Genomic DNA, 17,413 nt, shown 5'->3' with positions numbered 1-17,413 from the left:
CTTCGCGGGAACAAAGTCCGCGAATACACGTCAAGTGCCTTGAGCAGCCAGTCGTGCGGCAATGTTGCGTAAGCAATTGTTCACGTAGCGTCCGGTTGGCTTAGTGCGGTGTATAAAGATCTGCGCTGTACGTCGTATTGAGGAAAAGTGCCAGTCTTGACAACGAGGACGACCAGCCTGTAGCACAGAACACTTATAATCAAAAAGGTTTGTGAATTTGGCCTCAGGAAAATAAAAGTACACCATGATGTGCTTTTTCGAGCAACTCTTTACACAATGCATTTTTGACAAGCACCAAATTTGAATTTACTTGTCTTCGGGAAATTCTCAGCCACGATGAAAGAAACGAGAAAACACTTGGCACTGTTACATTTTCTTTTTAGTCTATATCCCCCGTGGCTAAGATGGTTCAGCGCGCTAAGATTGTTCTTGTTCTTGCTTCTCTTTTGTTCCAGGGAAAATAATGACGTCAGCATGCGTCTGGTACTTTCGTCCATGTGAATTCGAGAAGAGACGGTGGCGCTCACGCTTAAGCAACGTTTACCGTTATGCTAGTTGCTGCACATTTCTGGTTGTCTGAGCTTTATTACGCACCCTTCGCGCAATTCCTATGAGCTACCTAAACGCTATTGTAGGTAAATTAACACATCAAGCTGGGCGAGTTCGTAAATGAACATGTTCTCAGGGGTGGGCCGGGCGACCCGGAAGAACGACGGAGGAAGAGACGATACGAGCGCTGACTGACAACTGATTTATTATTTTCGAACAAATGATATATATATATATATATATATATATATATATATATATAACCCAGACTATGCAGTACAACAATGAAACTGCCATAAACACGCAGAACTTTTTATTCTTCGCAGTACCCTGTCAGCTACCATGTGGTCGCCTATTGTGTGGGGCCAAATGCACCGAATTACCGCGTTGTTATAGAAAGTACAAGTTGCTTTGAATAAATTTTCCATGTATAGAACGCGATAATAGGAAAGAGATGCCAATGAGCAGATCAGCATTTTTCCTAACTCTATTATTTAAACAGGGGAAACCTCAACGCACAGTCTTATTTCTTGTGTGTACGAGGTACACTTACATTGTTTAACATGACATTGGGTGAAGATATTGCTGTGACATGCGTAATGAACTCTTTGAATGCTAAGGCAACTATATGGACAAACTTGGCGGACACGATATATTTTTGGTTATTGCTTTGCTCGCAGGTTGTCAGACCATGGAGACAGATGCAGAGGACCACAATTACAGGCACCGCTCTGGACTCGATGCCGGCCGTGTGAGTGGCATTAGCGTGTCCGAGAGAAGCGGTGGAGGGGACATCTTCCAAATCACCGGAACTGGTCCGGCACGGCTATCATCCGACGGCAAGCGACATTCGCAGGACCATGGTCGGCATCACAACCATAATCAACAACACCATCACCATCACCAGGGCCAACACCGGCAGTCCTGCAGTCGCCACTCAATCGACGGCACGTGCCGAAACAACAACATCGTCGTCTCTCCCACAGATTTCTTCCAACTGGAACAGGTGGACGAGAAGTCCAGAAGAGGGCTGAGCCTGGGCAACCTGTTCTCGACGGGCAACCACCACGCTTACACGGCGCTTACCAGAGCTCTGGACTCTGGAAGTTCAATCAAGTCGCCGCTGGATTCCTGCAGCGAGTCCTGCATCCTCGACACGAGCGGCAGTACAACGGCCTTGCTGGAGACCGTGGAAAAAAGCAGCCGCGCAGGAGGCCGAGCCAACAAGAGAAGCCTCGGAGACGAGGAAGATGACTGCTGCGACTCGGCCTTCCCGCCGGCTGGAACTGGCCGGCCATCAGGATTGGCTGCCTCCTGCTCTGCGTGTCCTGCCTGGTCGCCGTGCTGTGCATCGTCGTGGGCGTCCTGCTGCTCCGGCCTTCGTCCTGCGACCCTCCCAGGCAGTGGTGGCAGGGGGCTGTGATGTACGAAGTGTTCGTCGCCTCGTTCGTGGACTCTGACGGAGACGGGTTCGGCGACTTCCAGGTAGGTTTGCATACCTCCCCAAATTTAGCGGGAAAGTCCCGACTTTAGACAGAAACACCCGAGTCCTGATATAAGCCAATCAGGACGGCGAAATGTCTCACCTATTTTTTTTCGACTGTATAGCAATAACTGAACCAGATGCTCCCTTTATAATGCCTGAGAGTTTGGTTGCATATTCTTCTGTTTTGTCTTGTTACATCGTCATCCACAGAAATGCGGTTTCATTTTCTGTGGTGGCTCTAGTTTATCTGTAGGTCCAAAATGTTCACGGTACCCCTATCTGTATTTGTAGCCGTGTTAGCCAGGACGCTATTGCATCTTTGTTCTTGATGCAAATGGTGACGATGTAGGACAAGGAAACCTCGTACAATATTTATGGACGTGCATACTGGTGCGTTTCGCGCTTATTTGATCACCGCCAACCCTCCCTTCCCACAGACACGCGCTTGAAAGTTGGCAATCCTCCTTACAGGGTCTATCGTCACGGCTTGACTATATCCGCCACCGGATCGGGGCGTCGGCTGTCCGCCTAACGTCGGTGTTCAGCGCACTCGACTACCCACTCGAGTATGAGCACATCATTGATTTTGACAACGTCGACCCACACCTGGGTCACATGGAGGACTTTACGGCGTTCGTCGAGCGGGCTCACGACGTCGGCCTCCGAGTGGTGCTGGACATCAACCCGACGGTGACCAGCGACCAACACTCGTGGGCTGCACACTGGCTGCTGGACCCCTATGGGGAGTACGCGAACTACTACGTGTCCGTGAACGAATCAGCAATAATGGTGAGTGGAATTATTTCATCATACACTCGCAGGGCAACAGCTCGTGGAGAGTACTATTCTACCGGGTGTCCAAGATAGCCTTCGCCTATCTGTTAAACGAAAAAAAAATGATAAAAAAACACGGTGCAAGGTACAACGTACAAGGCACTTGCTGTGTTCGTCTGTCAACTTTCTGATAATCAAACACCGTATATCTTAAAAATCGTCTCTTGCATAGCGTTTCATAAATAATCGTTTTCGTTGAACAGCTTGGTTAGCGTTAGCTGGGACACCCTATATACTATGCGTCATTTCGTATGGCACTTTTTTAGGGCCAAGCTCGGTTTCAGCTCATACATTCTTGCTTCTTTATATTAACACTACCGGAAGTTTACTAATGAAGTAATTATTGTATTGAATTTGTACAACACTACATTTTTCCGCATTAGTAACGGTAATATTCGTCGTTTTCATCTTAAGATACATAGAAGTGAAAATAAATATTAAAGAGCTGCGGTCAGGCCCAAGGTCCCGACTTATCAACACTGTTTGTTTAAGGTTAATAAACCTGAATGCGCAGATGCAAACATGCCACGAAGGAATCCACCCGGCAAAACTAATAGCACCGGCATTGTTTTCTGAATGCTATTCAACCTGTACATTTGTTTACTAATACCCTAAAAGACGTCGAAAACAGTATGTTACTCTGTTGGTCCCATAGCCACCAATATGCTCATCGCAAAGTATCAAAAATAAGACAAATATCATTGTTTTAGACTTCCCATAACTGGCAAATATAAATGAAGCTGACAGAGTAAATTTAGGCGGTTATGCTTGCATTGTGAACAATGATAGTATATGCTGTGTTTAACCGCAGTCTGAAGCGCAACGTCATTTCACTCAGCACCTTGGCTCAGAGGACATTATGTTCACCTATACGGAAGACGTTGATTGTGACCCACGCCGGCGGCAGAAATTTTACGAGGCCACAATCCGAAAATGCTGCCTTCCAGAGGTTCATATGCACCTTACAGTACTCCAAATAGTGAAAATCAATCAGGAGCATTCCACGACATGAATCTCGTAGCACTTAGCAACTTACTCAAAAAAAAAACATCTTGCGGACTCAGGCATACACAGTAAAACACTGTACTGTAAATTACTTTCCCTTCTACAGTGATCTCGAAGCTTATTAAATAATAGTTAAAGATTCGCAATGTCTTCACGAGTTGTATATAGTAGAAATGGATTTTGAGTTATATCGGGCGAATAGTTGTTACTGTCGTAGACAGAAACTTTGTATACATTTCTACAGACACAGCATAGAAGCTCTATGACAATAACCTGTCCTATTTCTCATCTACATCCATTGAAAACGTGCAGTGAAAGGTGTCTCTGACATCTGAGCTAATCCCTTCTGCACGCCCAAATAACGCTCTTCGGTTTCCCATTGGAAAGTGAAACGATCCATTAACCACGCCAACCTGTTAGTCAGACAGCCGTGTCTCGTTCTTCGCCGGGCCCCGTAAGCCAGAGAGAGCCGGCCTGTCACTAGCGGCCGTGTTAGCCCCGCTTTCAATTAACGCGAGGCTGCAGAGCTCCGCTCTGGACAAAAATTTCCCGTGGGACGCGTGGTGCCAATGACACGTCTCCCGGGGTCCTCTGGAAACACGAACCTACGAGCAGCTAATGACGCCTAAAAGTCTCGTTAGCACCCTGTGCAGAGGATTTCTCTGCCACTCAGGGGGTTTTCCATTCCATTAGTAGTTTGGTTCGTCTGAATTTCAATTAGTTCCAGGCCATAAAAGGATTCGCCGTGTTCATTCCCTCGTCGACATACAAGCACGCTACAACGCTTTCATGACGCGCGCAGTAATTATATCACACGTTGCGGAGTATCCGTTAGTACAGCATGGACACGCATAAGTTGCCGAGTCGTGTTAAATTGGCGTTCCCGAAAATACGTGAGTGGCGGCAGTGACCGTACACCGACCGCTTTAGTGTTTGTCGAAGGCAGCTTGGATGTTCGATTTGCCGAAGACAATTACATTCTTTATTGCTTGCACGACGGCAGCGTGCACGTTAGAGTTAGTGGTACAATGTGTGAAATCGCCCGCAAGACAGCCTTGAACGCTGCGAGAGAGAGCAAGGACATAAAACAGCGTTAAGTTGACGCTTTCTTTTTTTGAAAGCGGTATTGAAAGCACATAAAACTCCAAACCAAGTGAAATAAAGTTGCTAGTTTGGTTAAACGCCCCATACCAACACGCAGGCTATAGGGGAAGCAGAAGGGAAGATTATTAGGAGCGAGAAGTTATTGAAACACGAGAGTTTTTATACTGTAATATATCTGTACGTTCGTATGCAAATAATAGATATGGTTTTTTGGCGTATTATACTTTTTTTGCGATGGCAGCTCCACAGTATCTCCCTCAATGTTCAGAACAATGCAACTTGCATTCACCAGCAGACCAGCTTGAAGCCTATTTACAAGAAAGCAGGACCCACAAGAAACGGTCAGTAGAGGAACGTGCCTCCGACAGAGTCATCCTTCACTTTTTGGCGCACTGCTCTGCGACTTTTATTTGCGAGGCTGCTTATCTCACCGGTAGCATGTGTAAATGGTAACTTTGCTGCCATTTTACACCTTTATTTTTCGGGCATCTTTATTCCCATAAAGATGCACAAAAGATAAATGAATCAACGAAAGAGCACTATCAGACCCGTTTTCTGAATACAAGTGCAGTTTGCTGTAATGTATATTTATATAAAAATGACTCCATTTAGGTGATAGATGAATGCTACGACCAGATAAAAATATATAGGTTTCTACACTAAATGGGTGGGCGTACGCTTTTTCATTCTATGCTTCAGTCTCCACTGCATTTTTCGCTTTTCATCTCTGGTGAGCGAAATCCCAAGGTGGACCACGCTCGAAGCGTTAAAAAATAAACGAAGGAAGAATGGAAATCCGCATATCAGGTTTAGTCACGCAGCTTTCCGCATTGCCCATTGGGTATGGATTTTAAAGAGGGCAACTTAAATGGAGTCTGCATGTACAAAGCTGGCCAAGGTGTGCTCGCAAAAAAGCGATGGACTTGTCATAATAGTCAGGATATTATAAGACCAATCGTAAATGCAACGACAGGACGTTTGTGACAGCATAGTAATGGATCATTTCGTGTTACACTAAAAGATAAAATTGAGGGCAGCTTTCACTAGGGGTGCAAGGCTGAAGAAACAAGCGTAGCTAGGGGTCGACCAAGGTTTACGAAGTTTTGTTTAGTTTTTGCTATGTAACAATATGTTATGCTAAGATTTTTGCAAACCTTCCTCTCTCCGGGGTCGTTCTCGGCGGGAAACGCACGGCGACATTGCGCTTCTCAAAGTCTTGAACTGCGTTCAGAGGAAGCAGGTTGACGTGAACAGCCGATCCCAGACGGGGCAGCTGTGACCAAACTTGACGTTCGAGAACTCTCGCTGAAATCGGCCGTTCACGCCACCCATAAACTCGTAGGTTTGACGCTGGATGTTACGCGTGATATGCTAGCCAGGATCACGTTCTCGGCGCTTGCGATCACCCAAACAAGAGCGTTCCCTGCAAAGGGTGGCGTACTCGGGATCTTCCGCTCTTCGCTGTCTCTCTGATGAAGATTCACCAGCACGGTATTCCGGGTTTGATCGCAGCCGTTGCATTCGTTCACGATCAACTATGCGACGGGCTTCCAGCCGAGCATCTTCTTCCTCGGGGGTTACGTACTTCTTCGGCTGTCCCATGTGTCTAAGCAGCGCAAACGATGTGCTCGGCGCAGAGACACTAGGCAATGTGCCGCCGTCGCTGCGTCACGGAGCTTTATACGAACGCCGCGAATGAACAACACTACCTAATAGCACAAGGCCTACGCACTCCGATCCATGACGTAATGCTAGTTAGCTCGACAGCCATAGAATCTAATGGGGATGCTCTGCGTAAACAACAGTGATTTTGACGTCCCCGCTTTCGTCACGCCAGCCTTGGAAATGGAAATTTCGGGCCAGGGAGCATGATGTCATTGGTCGGAGGGCGTAGGTGTGTGCTATCTAGGTGGTGTTGGAACGAAGCGGCGCGCAGTGACGCCATGGCTTTTTTTTTTTCGCCGCCTATACGGCTGTGGAAGCTTGGTGATGTACGAGAAGCGGCGGTGCAACGTGGCGCGGCCGGGCGCAGACATGCCAGGCGGTTGCTAGGTGACGCATAGTGACGTCAGAGCTAGGCGCAGCGTGAGTCAGGTAGAGCTGTGCCACGTGGTTGCTAGACAACGCAGTGACGTTATAGCTCGGCGGAGTTTCTGGGAACGATTTGTAGCCGAACCTGGAGCTTAAAGAGATACGCTGTTAAAAAAAAAAACGATGGGAAGACTGCAACGGGGACGCAGCTGCAGTGAGGTACTTGAAACATTTTGTGCGTGCTGCTGAGACTGTATGGGGACTCCGAGGTCGTTCGATATGGAATGACATTGGATCCGCTTTGCCGTATGAGTTCTGTTGCTGTCATATTCTCATAGAACTTCAAGGCTGGTACTCTTCGTTCGCCTTCCTTTTGTGTAATAGTGACAGTGATGTTTTCTTAACAAACACTTCAAATTTTAAGCAGTACTTATATCTAGAACCCTATGCCATCTGTGCGACCTATTGTAGGCTTTTGCCAAAGAGCGTACCGATTGGTCTAAATATTATGCCTATGCTGGGGAGAAATGTCATGATGTAGGCAGGGCATTCGTTTACGTCCAATATTGCCAATATTCGCGTACGCCTCATTTTTCTTAACCATGAACCGTTCTTTCCAACTTTTAAACCTTCCTGTTTTATATCTTCCGTTTGCAATAAATAAAAAAAACATGCGATTTGCTTAGAGTACCACTCGTTTATATTTGCTGTTCTCTCAGAACAATGGCGTAGATGAATGGGAGGACGCTGACGACGACGATCGGCGCGACCCTCAACGGCCATTTGGGAACCAACTATACCTGAACTGGTCTCACCCAGAAGTACAGCGGCAGGTCATGCGCTCATTGTCCGTCTGGCTGGAAAAAGGAGTGGACGGATTCTACCTAAAGCACCTGGACAGGTTGCAGGTATAGCGTTTGATCCTGCATACTGTGCGACTGAAACAACCGTTCAGGGCCGTTATATACAGTGTTCCACGTAACTTGCATCAAAATTAAAACAAATATGCCAGTGCCGCTTAGCTGGACAGAAGCAAGGTAATGTTGTTTGCCGCCGCTTGGAGCAAGTCAGACTTTTTATTTGTATGTCGCCTAAGTACATAATGATTCATTATTATTTATTACATTCTCAAATATAATAACAACAAAGTTGTCAATCAAAACGTGGTAGGACATCATAAAAAATTCCGGATTGATCTTGCTGCTGCTCAATACATTGAAAGTTAATTTTTAGCGCAAAATATGCAACCTTTTTGAATCAGCACTACCCCCTACAACAACAAAAATGAAAAACTTGTTTTTTTTTCGTATGAAGGTACGATAAGCAGACTCCAGATTTATTTGGTTTAGCCACGAGAAGGTGTCTTTTTAAGAAGTACAATGCACAATACAATTGCTGTAGAGCTTTGTCTTAGCACCATTTATTGCATTCCTTGTGCTGAACTCTACATGAGTGCAAACGCAGCTTACACTATATTTGTTGTATAAAAACAACCGCAAGCCTACACTAAGCAGTCGGCGATCAAACGAAGCCTGAGAGTACACCCAACGTTTCGTCAACGGGAGTACTCTTTGTCAGGTCTCCATCTGTGTTCGCTGGAAACGTTTATTACTGTCAAGGAAATCATTAGTCCATCCTTGCCAAGAGAACGTGTGCGCAGCCCACGACAAGCGTAATACTAATAGTTCTATGCGCCACTCTAGTTGACTTATCGAAAACAATTTTGAGCCTGTGTCTTATTTTTCCTTCTGCCATTTTTCATATCTGGTAAGGTGTTCAACGACCGGGAGCTCTACGAGATACTTCTAGCCTGGCGCCGTCTACTGGACGAGCTGGACTATGCGGACGAGCGCGGCCGAATTCTCATGACTTCCATCAACCTCGCTCAGGAGCTGGCCGACAGGGATTCCCTTTTTACCCAGCCAATCGCTGCCCTCTTCGACCTCCTCGATGTCCACGTGCCCCTCGAGGGTGGACCAGAAAATGTCACGCAGATCATGGCGTCGCGGTACGCGCAGGTCACGCGGCAGATGATACTCGATGGCCGGGGCACTCGAGGAGAAGTTGCCGACGAAAACATTACTGGTGTGCACAGCGTCAGTGAGCGACACTGTGGTGGAGTTGCCAACATGGCCGCGGTTAGTTTTTCTTTTTTTTTCCTTCCAACTGTGTCACTTTCAGATTCTTACTGTGAATTTTGATGCACGGTTGTTGATAATTAGGCGAAAAGTATAAAACGGCACTGAAAGACACGGAGAATATAGAGCAAACGGATGTTGCAGATATTATAGTATAAAAGAAAAATATTGAGCTGGAAATATTTTGCAATGCGTAGGGAAGGCAATCTGTGGTCTCGTATAGCAGCAGTTTGCATGGAAAAGGGATGAAAAGGTAGTCAACGACGGCCGATGATTTGGTATTGAGCTGGGGTTATCATTTTTCAGTGAAATGTTACAGTGTGTGGTACAATAAAGGACGAGTCAAAACCTGTGTGAGACACCTTCATCCTACAGTGAACACATAATTGGCTCATACTGAATGTCTTGAATTAAGTGGCAATTTGTCCTAGGAAATCCTATGCTTTTGAGGAGAGATTGCCTGAGCAGCGATATTGCGACCGAGGATTACATAATGATGAGACGGGCGTAAGTACGCTTGTCGTGAATGGTAGTTGGGTCTACACATGCCGTTAGCTTCGAACTCGTACAGGTGATATGACTGGTGCGGCATTGGAGACTAAATAATTCTCAATGTTTGCAAGCACTCATCGGCGTACACATCTCCCACCGCGCTAAGAGATGTGTAACCTAGACCAGCGACAGAACTAACTTCCCCGCTTTTACTACCCTCCGCGTAGATAAATATTCGTAAGCATCACGCGTAAATGCAGACCTGTGAGGGTATGATGAAAAGGTCCGTGGAGCTTGTACACGTACGTCACCTTCTGAATATTGTGAGGACGTCACCTTCTGAATATGGACTTTATCAGAAACCGAGCTGAAGCTCTGGAGTAGATAATATATGTAGCACGCAGTTGCAGCGAGACTGAGTGTTGGTTTACCTTTGTTTCTGGAGTCGATAATGGTGCACACTTGTGGGGTAAAGAAAAAGTCTGTAAAATTTCATGTTCTGCTGGTGAATGCGGGCAGGATGTTTGTTGCCTCATCTCCGCTACACGTACTCGTTAGGAGTGCAAAAATACTTCAATTTTGTGTGACACTTATTAGAACGTTTGAGCTGTCTTTTCACCAGGGAGTCTGACTTCCACTGGCGGGGATGAAAAACACATCACAGGTATTGCATGTATACGCGTTGTCTTTTATGCCACCAATGCCTGCTGTAGTTCTAACTTGCATAACAAAATCTTAGAAAGCTTCGCTGATTGAATAAATGAAATGTTTAGAAGCATATGTGATGTGAGCAGGTATTTATGCGTCGTCATTTACTTCTATGTACGTAGAAAAGGCAAATGTGGTAATTTCAGAGTAATGCGATCTCACTAGTGTTCTGTTTGGAGGATATTGTGTACAACCCCATTGAAAAAAAGAACTAAACATGTCATTTATAATAATGTTCAACGTAGTACCTGAAGGTTTCAATTTTATCTTTTAGAAGGACAGCAAAAACTTATTGTTCGCATATAATGCAAACTAGTTTAAAACAAGTGCGATTTTTTTTATTCAGGAAAATGATGCGGAAAATGAAACGTGTGCCTTCGCTTAAAAGGCTCACATCGACGTTTGCCTGCTCAAAAAAGCTTGAGCTAAGCGAGAATATGGGGGGCGTCTACAGTGTAGCTCCATCTACATAAACTTCAGTAAAGGAAGGCATAAAGAAAATCCGGCCTGCAAAACCAGCAGGACCAATTTGGTCACCGCTGAAATTATTCGAGAACTGTTATACCGAGTCAACATCATGTCGCTCGGTTCTTCTGCAGGACCCATGGTTGAGCTGGAATCTTGGCGATTCCGAGAGCCCACGACTGGCATCGAGAATCGTAGATGTCGATCCACTGGCTGCACTCTTTACACTTTGGGGCATGCCGGGAACGGTGTCCTTGTTTTACGGCGACGAGATCGGCATGAAGGATTCGCTGGACCAATCGACCGGACGTGTGAGTTACTTGCACCTGAAAATTATAGTTGAAAACCACTATTTAGCAAATAAATTCCATGCGAGCGCTTCGTGAGCATTCTATCTTACGCCATGACTGTTGTGGCTAAGAGCGTCTACGTTTGAATAGAGGCTAAATTTAGATTTAACTTTTCCGTACTCCTTCAAACTCTGCAATTCTTTGCACTCCGAGTAAATTTGTTGTGTCTTAATTTACGTGGAACAATCTTCTTTGTGTGTCAGTGACTACAGAAGGTTAGTTTTTTGTCCTAACTGGGGGTAACCAAATAAATAGTGGGAGTAGTGAAGCAAATTTCTTGGTGTTCTCTTCTATATATTTTTGATGCATTTTATCGAAAGGTAAAAGGCCCGCTTCGCCAGCTGACACATTACTCGCCAGCTAGCGACCACTTCTTATTGCGTTCAACATGTGTTCTCGCGATTTCTAAGTACTACGACTGGCACCGGTACAGGAATGGTATACTTATGCGGGTTGCAGGACAATTTTTTTTCCATTTGTTTTGCAGCCGTTCAGGACGGGCCAACTGGGACCGATGCAGTGGAGCGATGCAACTCACGCCAACTTTTCTTCTCCGGCATCACGGCCGTGGATGCCAGCTCACCCTGATCACGTTATCAGGAACGTCGACAATGCCAGCGAAGTCATCGACACACTCGCCAGAGCCGCGGAACTGAGAAGCACCGTGGTCACACTGTACATGGCGGGCGTGCCGTCACTTCGACACCGACGGTGCAACACGAAGCTTGTGCGCCGCTGCGGAGAGGTGTTCGCCATGGAACGTTTCTATCCACGTCGCGCCAGCTACGCTGTGGTGGCAAACTTTGCGCCGCGAGGAGTCACCCGCGATCTCTCTGACCTCGGTTTCGAAGGGAACGTGGTGGCCGGAACTTGTTCAAGCCTTCCTACCCGTGTCAACTTTCGCGAGCTTTACTTGGAGCCTGGTGAGGCACTCTACGTGGAGATCACCAGTTGAAGAGGAAAACAAAATTGTTCAAGGTGACGTGATGTGAAGGTCATTCCACCCACCGCAAACAGACGTATTCGTTGTCAGACCAACCTTGCGCCAGTCGTCGTATGTGAACGTTTGGGCGCCAGTGACTCAAGTGTTCATTCGTGTTGACAAGTGCTCCGAGAGAGCCATTCGTGGAAAGGAACGGTTGGTGGTGATGTGAATAGACAATGATTCCACTGACTCCCCGCGGCAGTTCTTGTCACAGCATGCTTTCGTGATCCATCACATGAGAACATTTAGGAAGTCATGACGAGATAGTCCATTCGTTTAAAGAACGTTCTTGACACAGGTATTTGATAACGTAGTGAGGCGGCGTAACTGTCATTCTACCTACTTGGTCGCGAAGTGAGTATAAGGCCATGCTTGCGTCAGGCATTGCTTGTACAAGTTTGGCGGCATTTACGACAGAGATGCCTCGTGCCAAGAAGTACCTCGGAACAAACATTTGACAAAATTACTGGTTGGTAGTAACATGCCATGACGATCAATCTGTTCCCGAAAAAGTGGACCGAATGTTTTTGAAAACTTTCCTCTTGTGTTCTAGCCCATGTGAGTGTCTGTGCGACTATAGTTGAAGCAAATATGTGGAGGACATTAGAACTTGGGCGCTTCAAAAAAGCACTTGTATTGTGGCAAAGCGGTTACTTTTGCTGTCAGAAATATTTTAGAGGGGAGAATTGCGGTGCAAAGTAACTGCTTGCCCTTCCTTCACAAATACTCTACAGCAGAGCATATACTGGCATGCCGAAAAACACCGCAGCATCTCTTCAAAGCTACTGAAGATGATTTAGGTCATTCGAACGATTGCCGTAAAGAAGGAAAACTTGACTTTGTGTCTGACGCTAGAATTGCGACATTGCGAGATGTGTCCGTTCCAAAAAGTGCTATAAGGTTCCTCACAGTCTATGATAAATGACTCTACTAAATGGTAAATACCAATATCTAGGCTAAAACGAATGCCGGATGGGGAGGCACATTGTTTGTGAAATCAGAAATGCCAGATCCGGAATAAATATGTCGGTAACACATTTATGCACTCGTCTACCACAAAAATTCCATATTTAGTATCAAGAGAGGTTGAATGATGTCTGTCTGCCAAAATTATTGACATCGTAGCTATGAACTGAAGTTGTAAATCAACAGACGTGGGACACATGAATCGCCTAAAATGCAATACCCGAGGTACAAGAGAGTTACAGATTTACTGTGTCATTAGCTTCGTTAAAATATATTTACAGTCAGGAGAAAGCTTCGATATTGATGCCGCCATTACACCGTCGTTTCGGTTATCCCATATGGATGACCTGATTGAAGATAGATCCTTTGGTTAAGAATAAAAGTGTTTGGTGGTAAATACCCATATTAGTGATCTTGGGCAAGAATAATATTTTCTCCGCAATTGAGGGTATTGCAATAGTGCACAAAGCAGATGGCGCCAGCTTACAACACCGCGTCCGTGTCAATTTCAGTGTCTCCATTACGAGGCTTGAATGATACAAGCAGCATTGACAAGGGCACTACAATTTCATAAGACCGATAACTATCTGAAGTGTGTTTTAGAGAGCGCAAAATATGCGCCGAGAAACCCGGCTACGGTAAATGCCTCCAGTACTTTGCTGTACGTGCTGAAATGAATATAAGAAAGATCACTGGAACGCTTTTGTCGAACTGTTTAAGCAAAATTTGCATTTGAGTTCTCTGCATCAGATACGAAGGAGGCCACCTTATAGTCATTAAATTGCATTCAACTTGTGTCGAGTGCGTGTGGGAATACTTGGTAAAGTGGAGTTGTCTTATGGGGACGTACAACAGTATACGCACACAAGCAGACCTACTTTGGCATAACGATGCGTCCCAAGAACAGCGTAGAAAGTGCGCACAATAAGTGAATTCTGTGAAAATTCTCACTCGCTACGGCAATTTATGTTACATACCTTTCGGCTCGACGATACGTAGCCTTTGATTAGCTCTCGCACGGAAATATAAATGTGGGAACGAAAGATTCTGTATTTGAACTTTTTTGCCTGTACAGTTAGGGCAGTTATTTTTTTCCAATTTTCGAGGGACCGCACGCAAATAAATACCTACACTTCCAGATGGCTTTTACTGTTCATTTGGAATGCCAGCTGACAATTTATCACCCATATTTCCGTTAATCTTGAAATGCATGTTTGGTACTGCATAAAAAATGCGAGAAAACATTATTAAAAGTGAGCCCTAAGAGTTATCTCTGAAACATACATTTACAGTGACTGTCACTCACATTGATCTTCAGTTGGTGTTCCGCAGAAAAACGCACAGTGTAAGAACGAAGCATCCTTTACTAAGGAATAGCCTGCCACTACAAACAACAGTGTGGTCAACAGGTAGTTTTCCTAACATTCAGATAGCTAAGGCAATAAATTTGTTAGATGAGTTCTGAAAATGTCAATACTGGTTTACGTGTTATGTTTACATTTACGTTTACGTGAAAGACGGTGTGGAATCTCATTTATACCGTGGATTACTGAGCAGCCACCGAACAAAAAAATAGGATTCCATGGAATGTTTCCTGTGCTTGCCCAACCAGCTCTGACACACGCCTCCTGTACATAGTGTAACAAACGGTAAGTAGGAAGCCTTGTTGCGTTTGTCTGTCTCATACTTGACATGAATCAAGAGTGTAAGCCTTCCGATTGTAGAATTAGAACCCGCACACACTCCTTTTAAGATCATCAGATCGGAAGACAAGGCTTCAAGATTTATTCCTTTTTTTGTTTATAAAGCAGAGTTGTCTGAAATATGATATGAACTGGGATGAATAAACGTTCTATTTACTGTAGAATCTTGTATTCTTTGCGCTACTCCTTTTTTATTCTTAGTATAAGGTATTTAGACACGACTTTGGTTACTATGGCCACATTGAACACATTTAGTCTGCTTGAGACAAAGTAATAATGGTTTTCTTCGGCTCTGGTTGTACGGAAAAAAATTGTGCCTGTCGAGTATAGACAAAAATCTTCACACAGCGCACTTGAATGGCTGCTGTTATTATTTTTTTCATGTGCTTCATTAGGTTAAAGCAGTGTCAATGTTGATTGCCACCGTCTGTTCATAGAAGCAAACTTGCCTTGGGCATTATTTCCATGCTTGTTTTCTTGTTATATTGGCGTTTTTCTTGGTTTGAGAAGCTTCTACTCTATCCCTAATAATTTCCTAGCATGTCTTCGATCTACTCCCGACCCCATAGGCCTGAGCTCGGACTCCTGTAACGCGTGTGAGCAAAGTTCTATTTCTGCCTGCAAAGATACCTAGAATGAGGTGAAAAACCAATGTTGAAAGAGAACGACGAAAAAATACTGGTGTTAGGTGCATTACAATATTCCGCTCCTGCCATAGACAAGGCGGCGACTCTTAGCTGTGCAGCAGATTTGTTATCCCGGAAAAAAGCAAATGCAGAAATACGGGCACGGAATCTCTAGCCCAGTTATTTCATGAACGGGAAACTACAATTATCTTCAGTGTCTACACTGATTTGAAATAATCGTAATTGGTGAAGCATTGCTAGATCGCGTTTAGAAGAAAAAAAACCTACTTCGCTAGTTTCTAGAACGTCTGATATGCCAAAATGGACTAAATATAACAAAAAACTTCAAAATCACTGACGTCACTCTGGCGTACCGGCACTCACATTTAACCTCTGAGATTATGGGGCGAAATTTGAAAGGCAAGAAATCTTGGGTTTTAAATTTTTTTATGGCAACAATCTTTTTTCGTCAATTCACAGGAAGTAAACACTGAAACAATACATGAGAATTATATTTTTGTTTGCGCCGTTCAGTGTGTTAGTATCGCAACATATATTTACATGCTCAGAGCAGCGCACTAACTTGAACAAAACCACGCGTTGAGGGCGTCTCGACAACGCCTGCTGTACGAGTGCTTCACTTGCCTAAAATTCTTTATCTGTTTCCTCGTACGCCCTGTGAAATCATATATAAAATCAAATATGACTCCGTAAATATTCCTTTCAACGTTGAGGTGAGCGCAGTAGACTGTAGGGCAGCAGTCAGGTTTCACCGGTGTCAGGGATGAGGTAGGCATAAGAATTTCCTAAAGTAACAGTGCATTCTAATGCTGGCGACGTGCTGTACCTGTTGCCTAGATTTTCATACTTAGATAAATAGGTGAACGAGCAAATGAATAAAGCAGGTGGCGTGGGTTGCAGTTCTGCATCCCTAAATAGTCAAATCATACCGCCACCTGGAACGTGGTAACCTGGAAGTTCTTAGAAGAACAAAAATATCAGTCGCGCTACGTTCAAGTTCTCGCTTTCCCCTCCCATGACGTCACCGATTTGACATCATCTACGTAGCAGTACCTATTAGTTTCACAGTAATGGATGAAACTGGATTTTACCAATATTATTCTAGTAATATTATTATCTAGTAATATTATTCAAATATTTTCACTCATAAAACACGACTAGAAGTAAAGCAGCACAAAACAAGTTAAGCTGGTTTGTGTCCATTTTACACTGCAAGTCTCTAACTCCTTAACAGCGTTTGCATACGCGGACAGCGTTTCCTTGTTTTCATGCACCATAAATCTTGTAAATGATTACATATACCATTTTTTTTATTAAGCGCCCCACATTAAGTGCTACTGGAATGTATATCATTCGCCAGGAAGAGTATAAGAAATCACATCACCCTGTTTAAAATTTCGCTAAGGCTCACTACCCTACTATTAACAATGCCGCGCAAACCATCAAGGACGAGTGCCATGTTTTGTGGTTTGTACTAACACTTCTATTAAAGGAAGAAAAGTGAAAGGTACAGCAATGAGTATGTTAGCAAGGAGCTCCTTAATATTTCTTAGTCTTTCAACGAATGCATTAAAACTGGTATTTTGTCAGCAATCCTTATATTTGAGCGTCATATATGTTAATTTGGGATGCTTCTTGTATCACAGGTGAAGTCACTGGGCGCCTCACAACTCAATTTCCTGCCTTTTCAATGTCGCACTTGTTACAATATTGTATTTCGATGGCGGCAAAATGCAAAGAAACGCCCGCGTCCCGTGCATTGGGGGCACGTTTAAGATCCTTAGGTGGTCGAAATTTGCGACGTGCCTCAAAATCCTACCGTGGTTCTGGCACGAAAAGCCCCAGAATTTCATTCACTTCAAGATGTGTTTATATATTTCAATGTAGACTGCGCCAAATATGATTTCAATGTTCAGACGTAAGATATATAAGGACGACGATGCACCAGAA

At 44.6% G+C, this 17,413-nt stretch overlaps 1 protein-coding gene across 1 annotated transcript in view; it reads left to right on the top strand.

The window, feature by feature from the left end:
* The window catches only part of LOC119458009 (neutral and basic amino acid transport protein rBAT), an 84,589-nt gene extending 69,622 nt beyond the window's left edge, over positions 1–14,967 (top strand). The window contains exons 2-7 of the mRNA XM_037719797.2: positions 1,230–2,034; positions 2,507–2,824; positions 7,729–7,917; positions 8,782–9,147; positions 10,947–11,123; positions 11,650–14,967. Of these exons, the coding sequence (XP_037575725.1) occupies positions 1,972–2,034; positions 2,507–2,824; positions 7,729–7,917; positions 8,782–9,147; positions 10,947–11,123; positions 11,650–12,117 (1,581 nt within the window). The 5' untranslated portion in view covers positions 1,230–1,971 and the 3' untranslated portion in view covers positions 12,118–14,967. The remainder of the gene's footprint in view (positions 1–1,229; positions 2,035–2,506; positions 2,825–7,728; positions 7,918–8,781; positions 9,148–10,946; positions 11,124–11,649) is intronic.
* Positions 14,968–17,413: the final 2,446 nt, after the last annotated feature.

Source organism: Dermacentor silvarum, chromosome 7, assembly GCF_013339745.2.
Source record: "Dermacentor silvarum isolate Dsil-2018 chromosome 7, BIME_Dsil_1.4, whole genome shotgun sequence".
In the NCBI taxonomy this organism is placed as follows: domain Eukaryota; kingdom Metazoa; phylum Arthropoda; class Arachnida; order Ixodida; family Ixodidae; genus Dermacentor; species Dermacentor silvarum.
The sequence above is the reverse complement of the archived record's forward strand: the minus strand, read 5'-3'. Positions and strand labels throughout refer to the sequence as shown.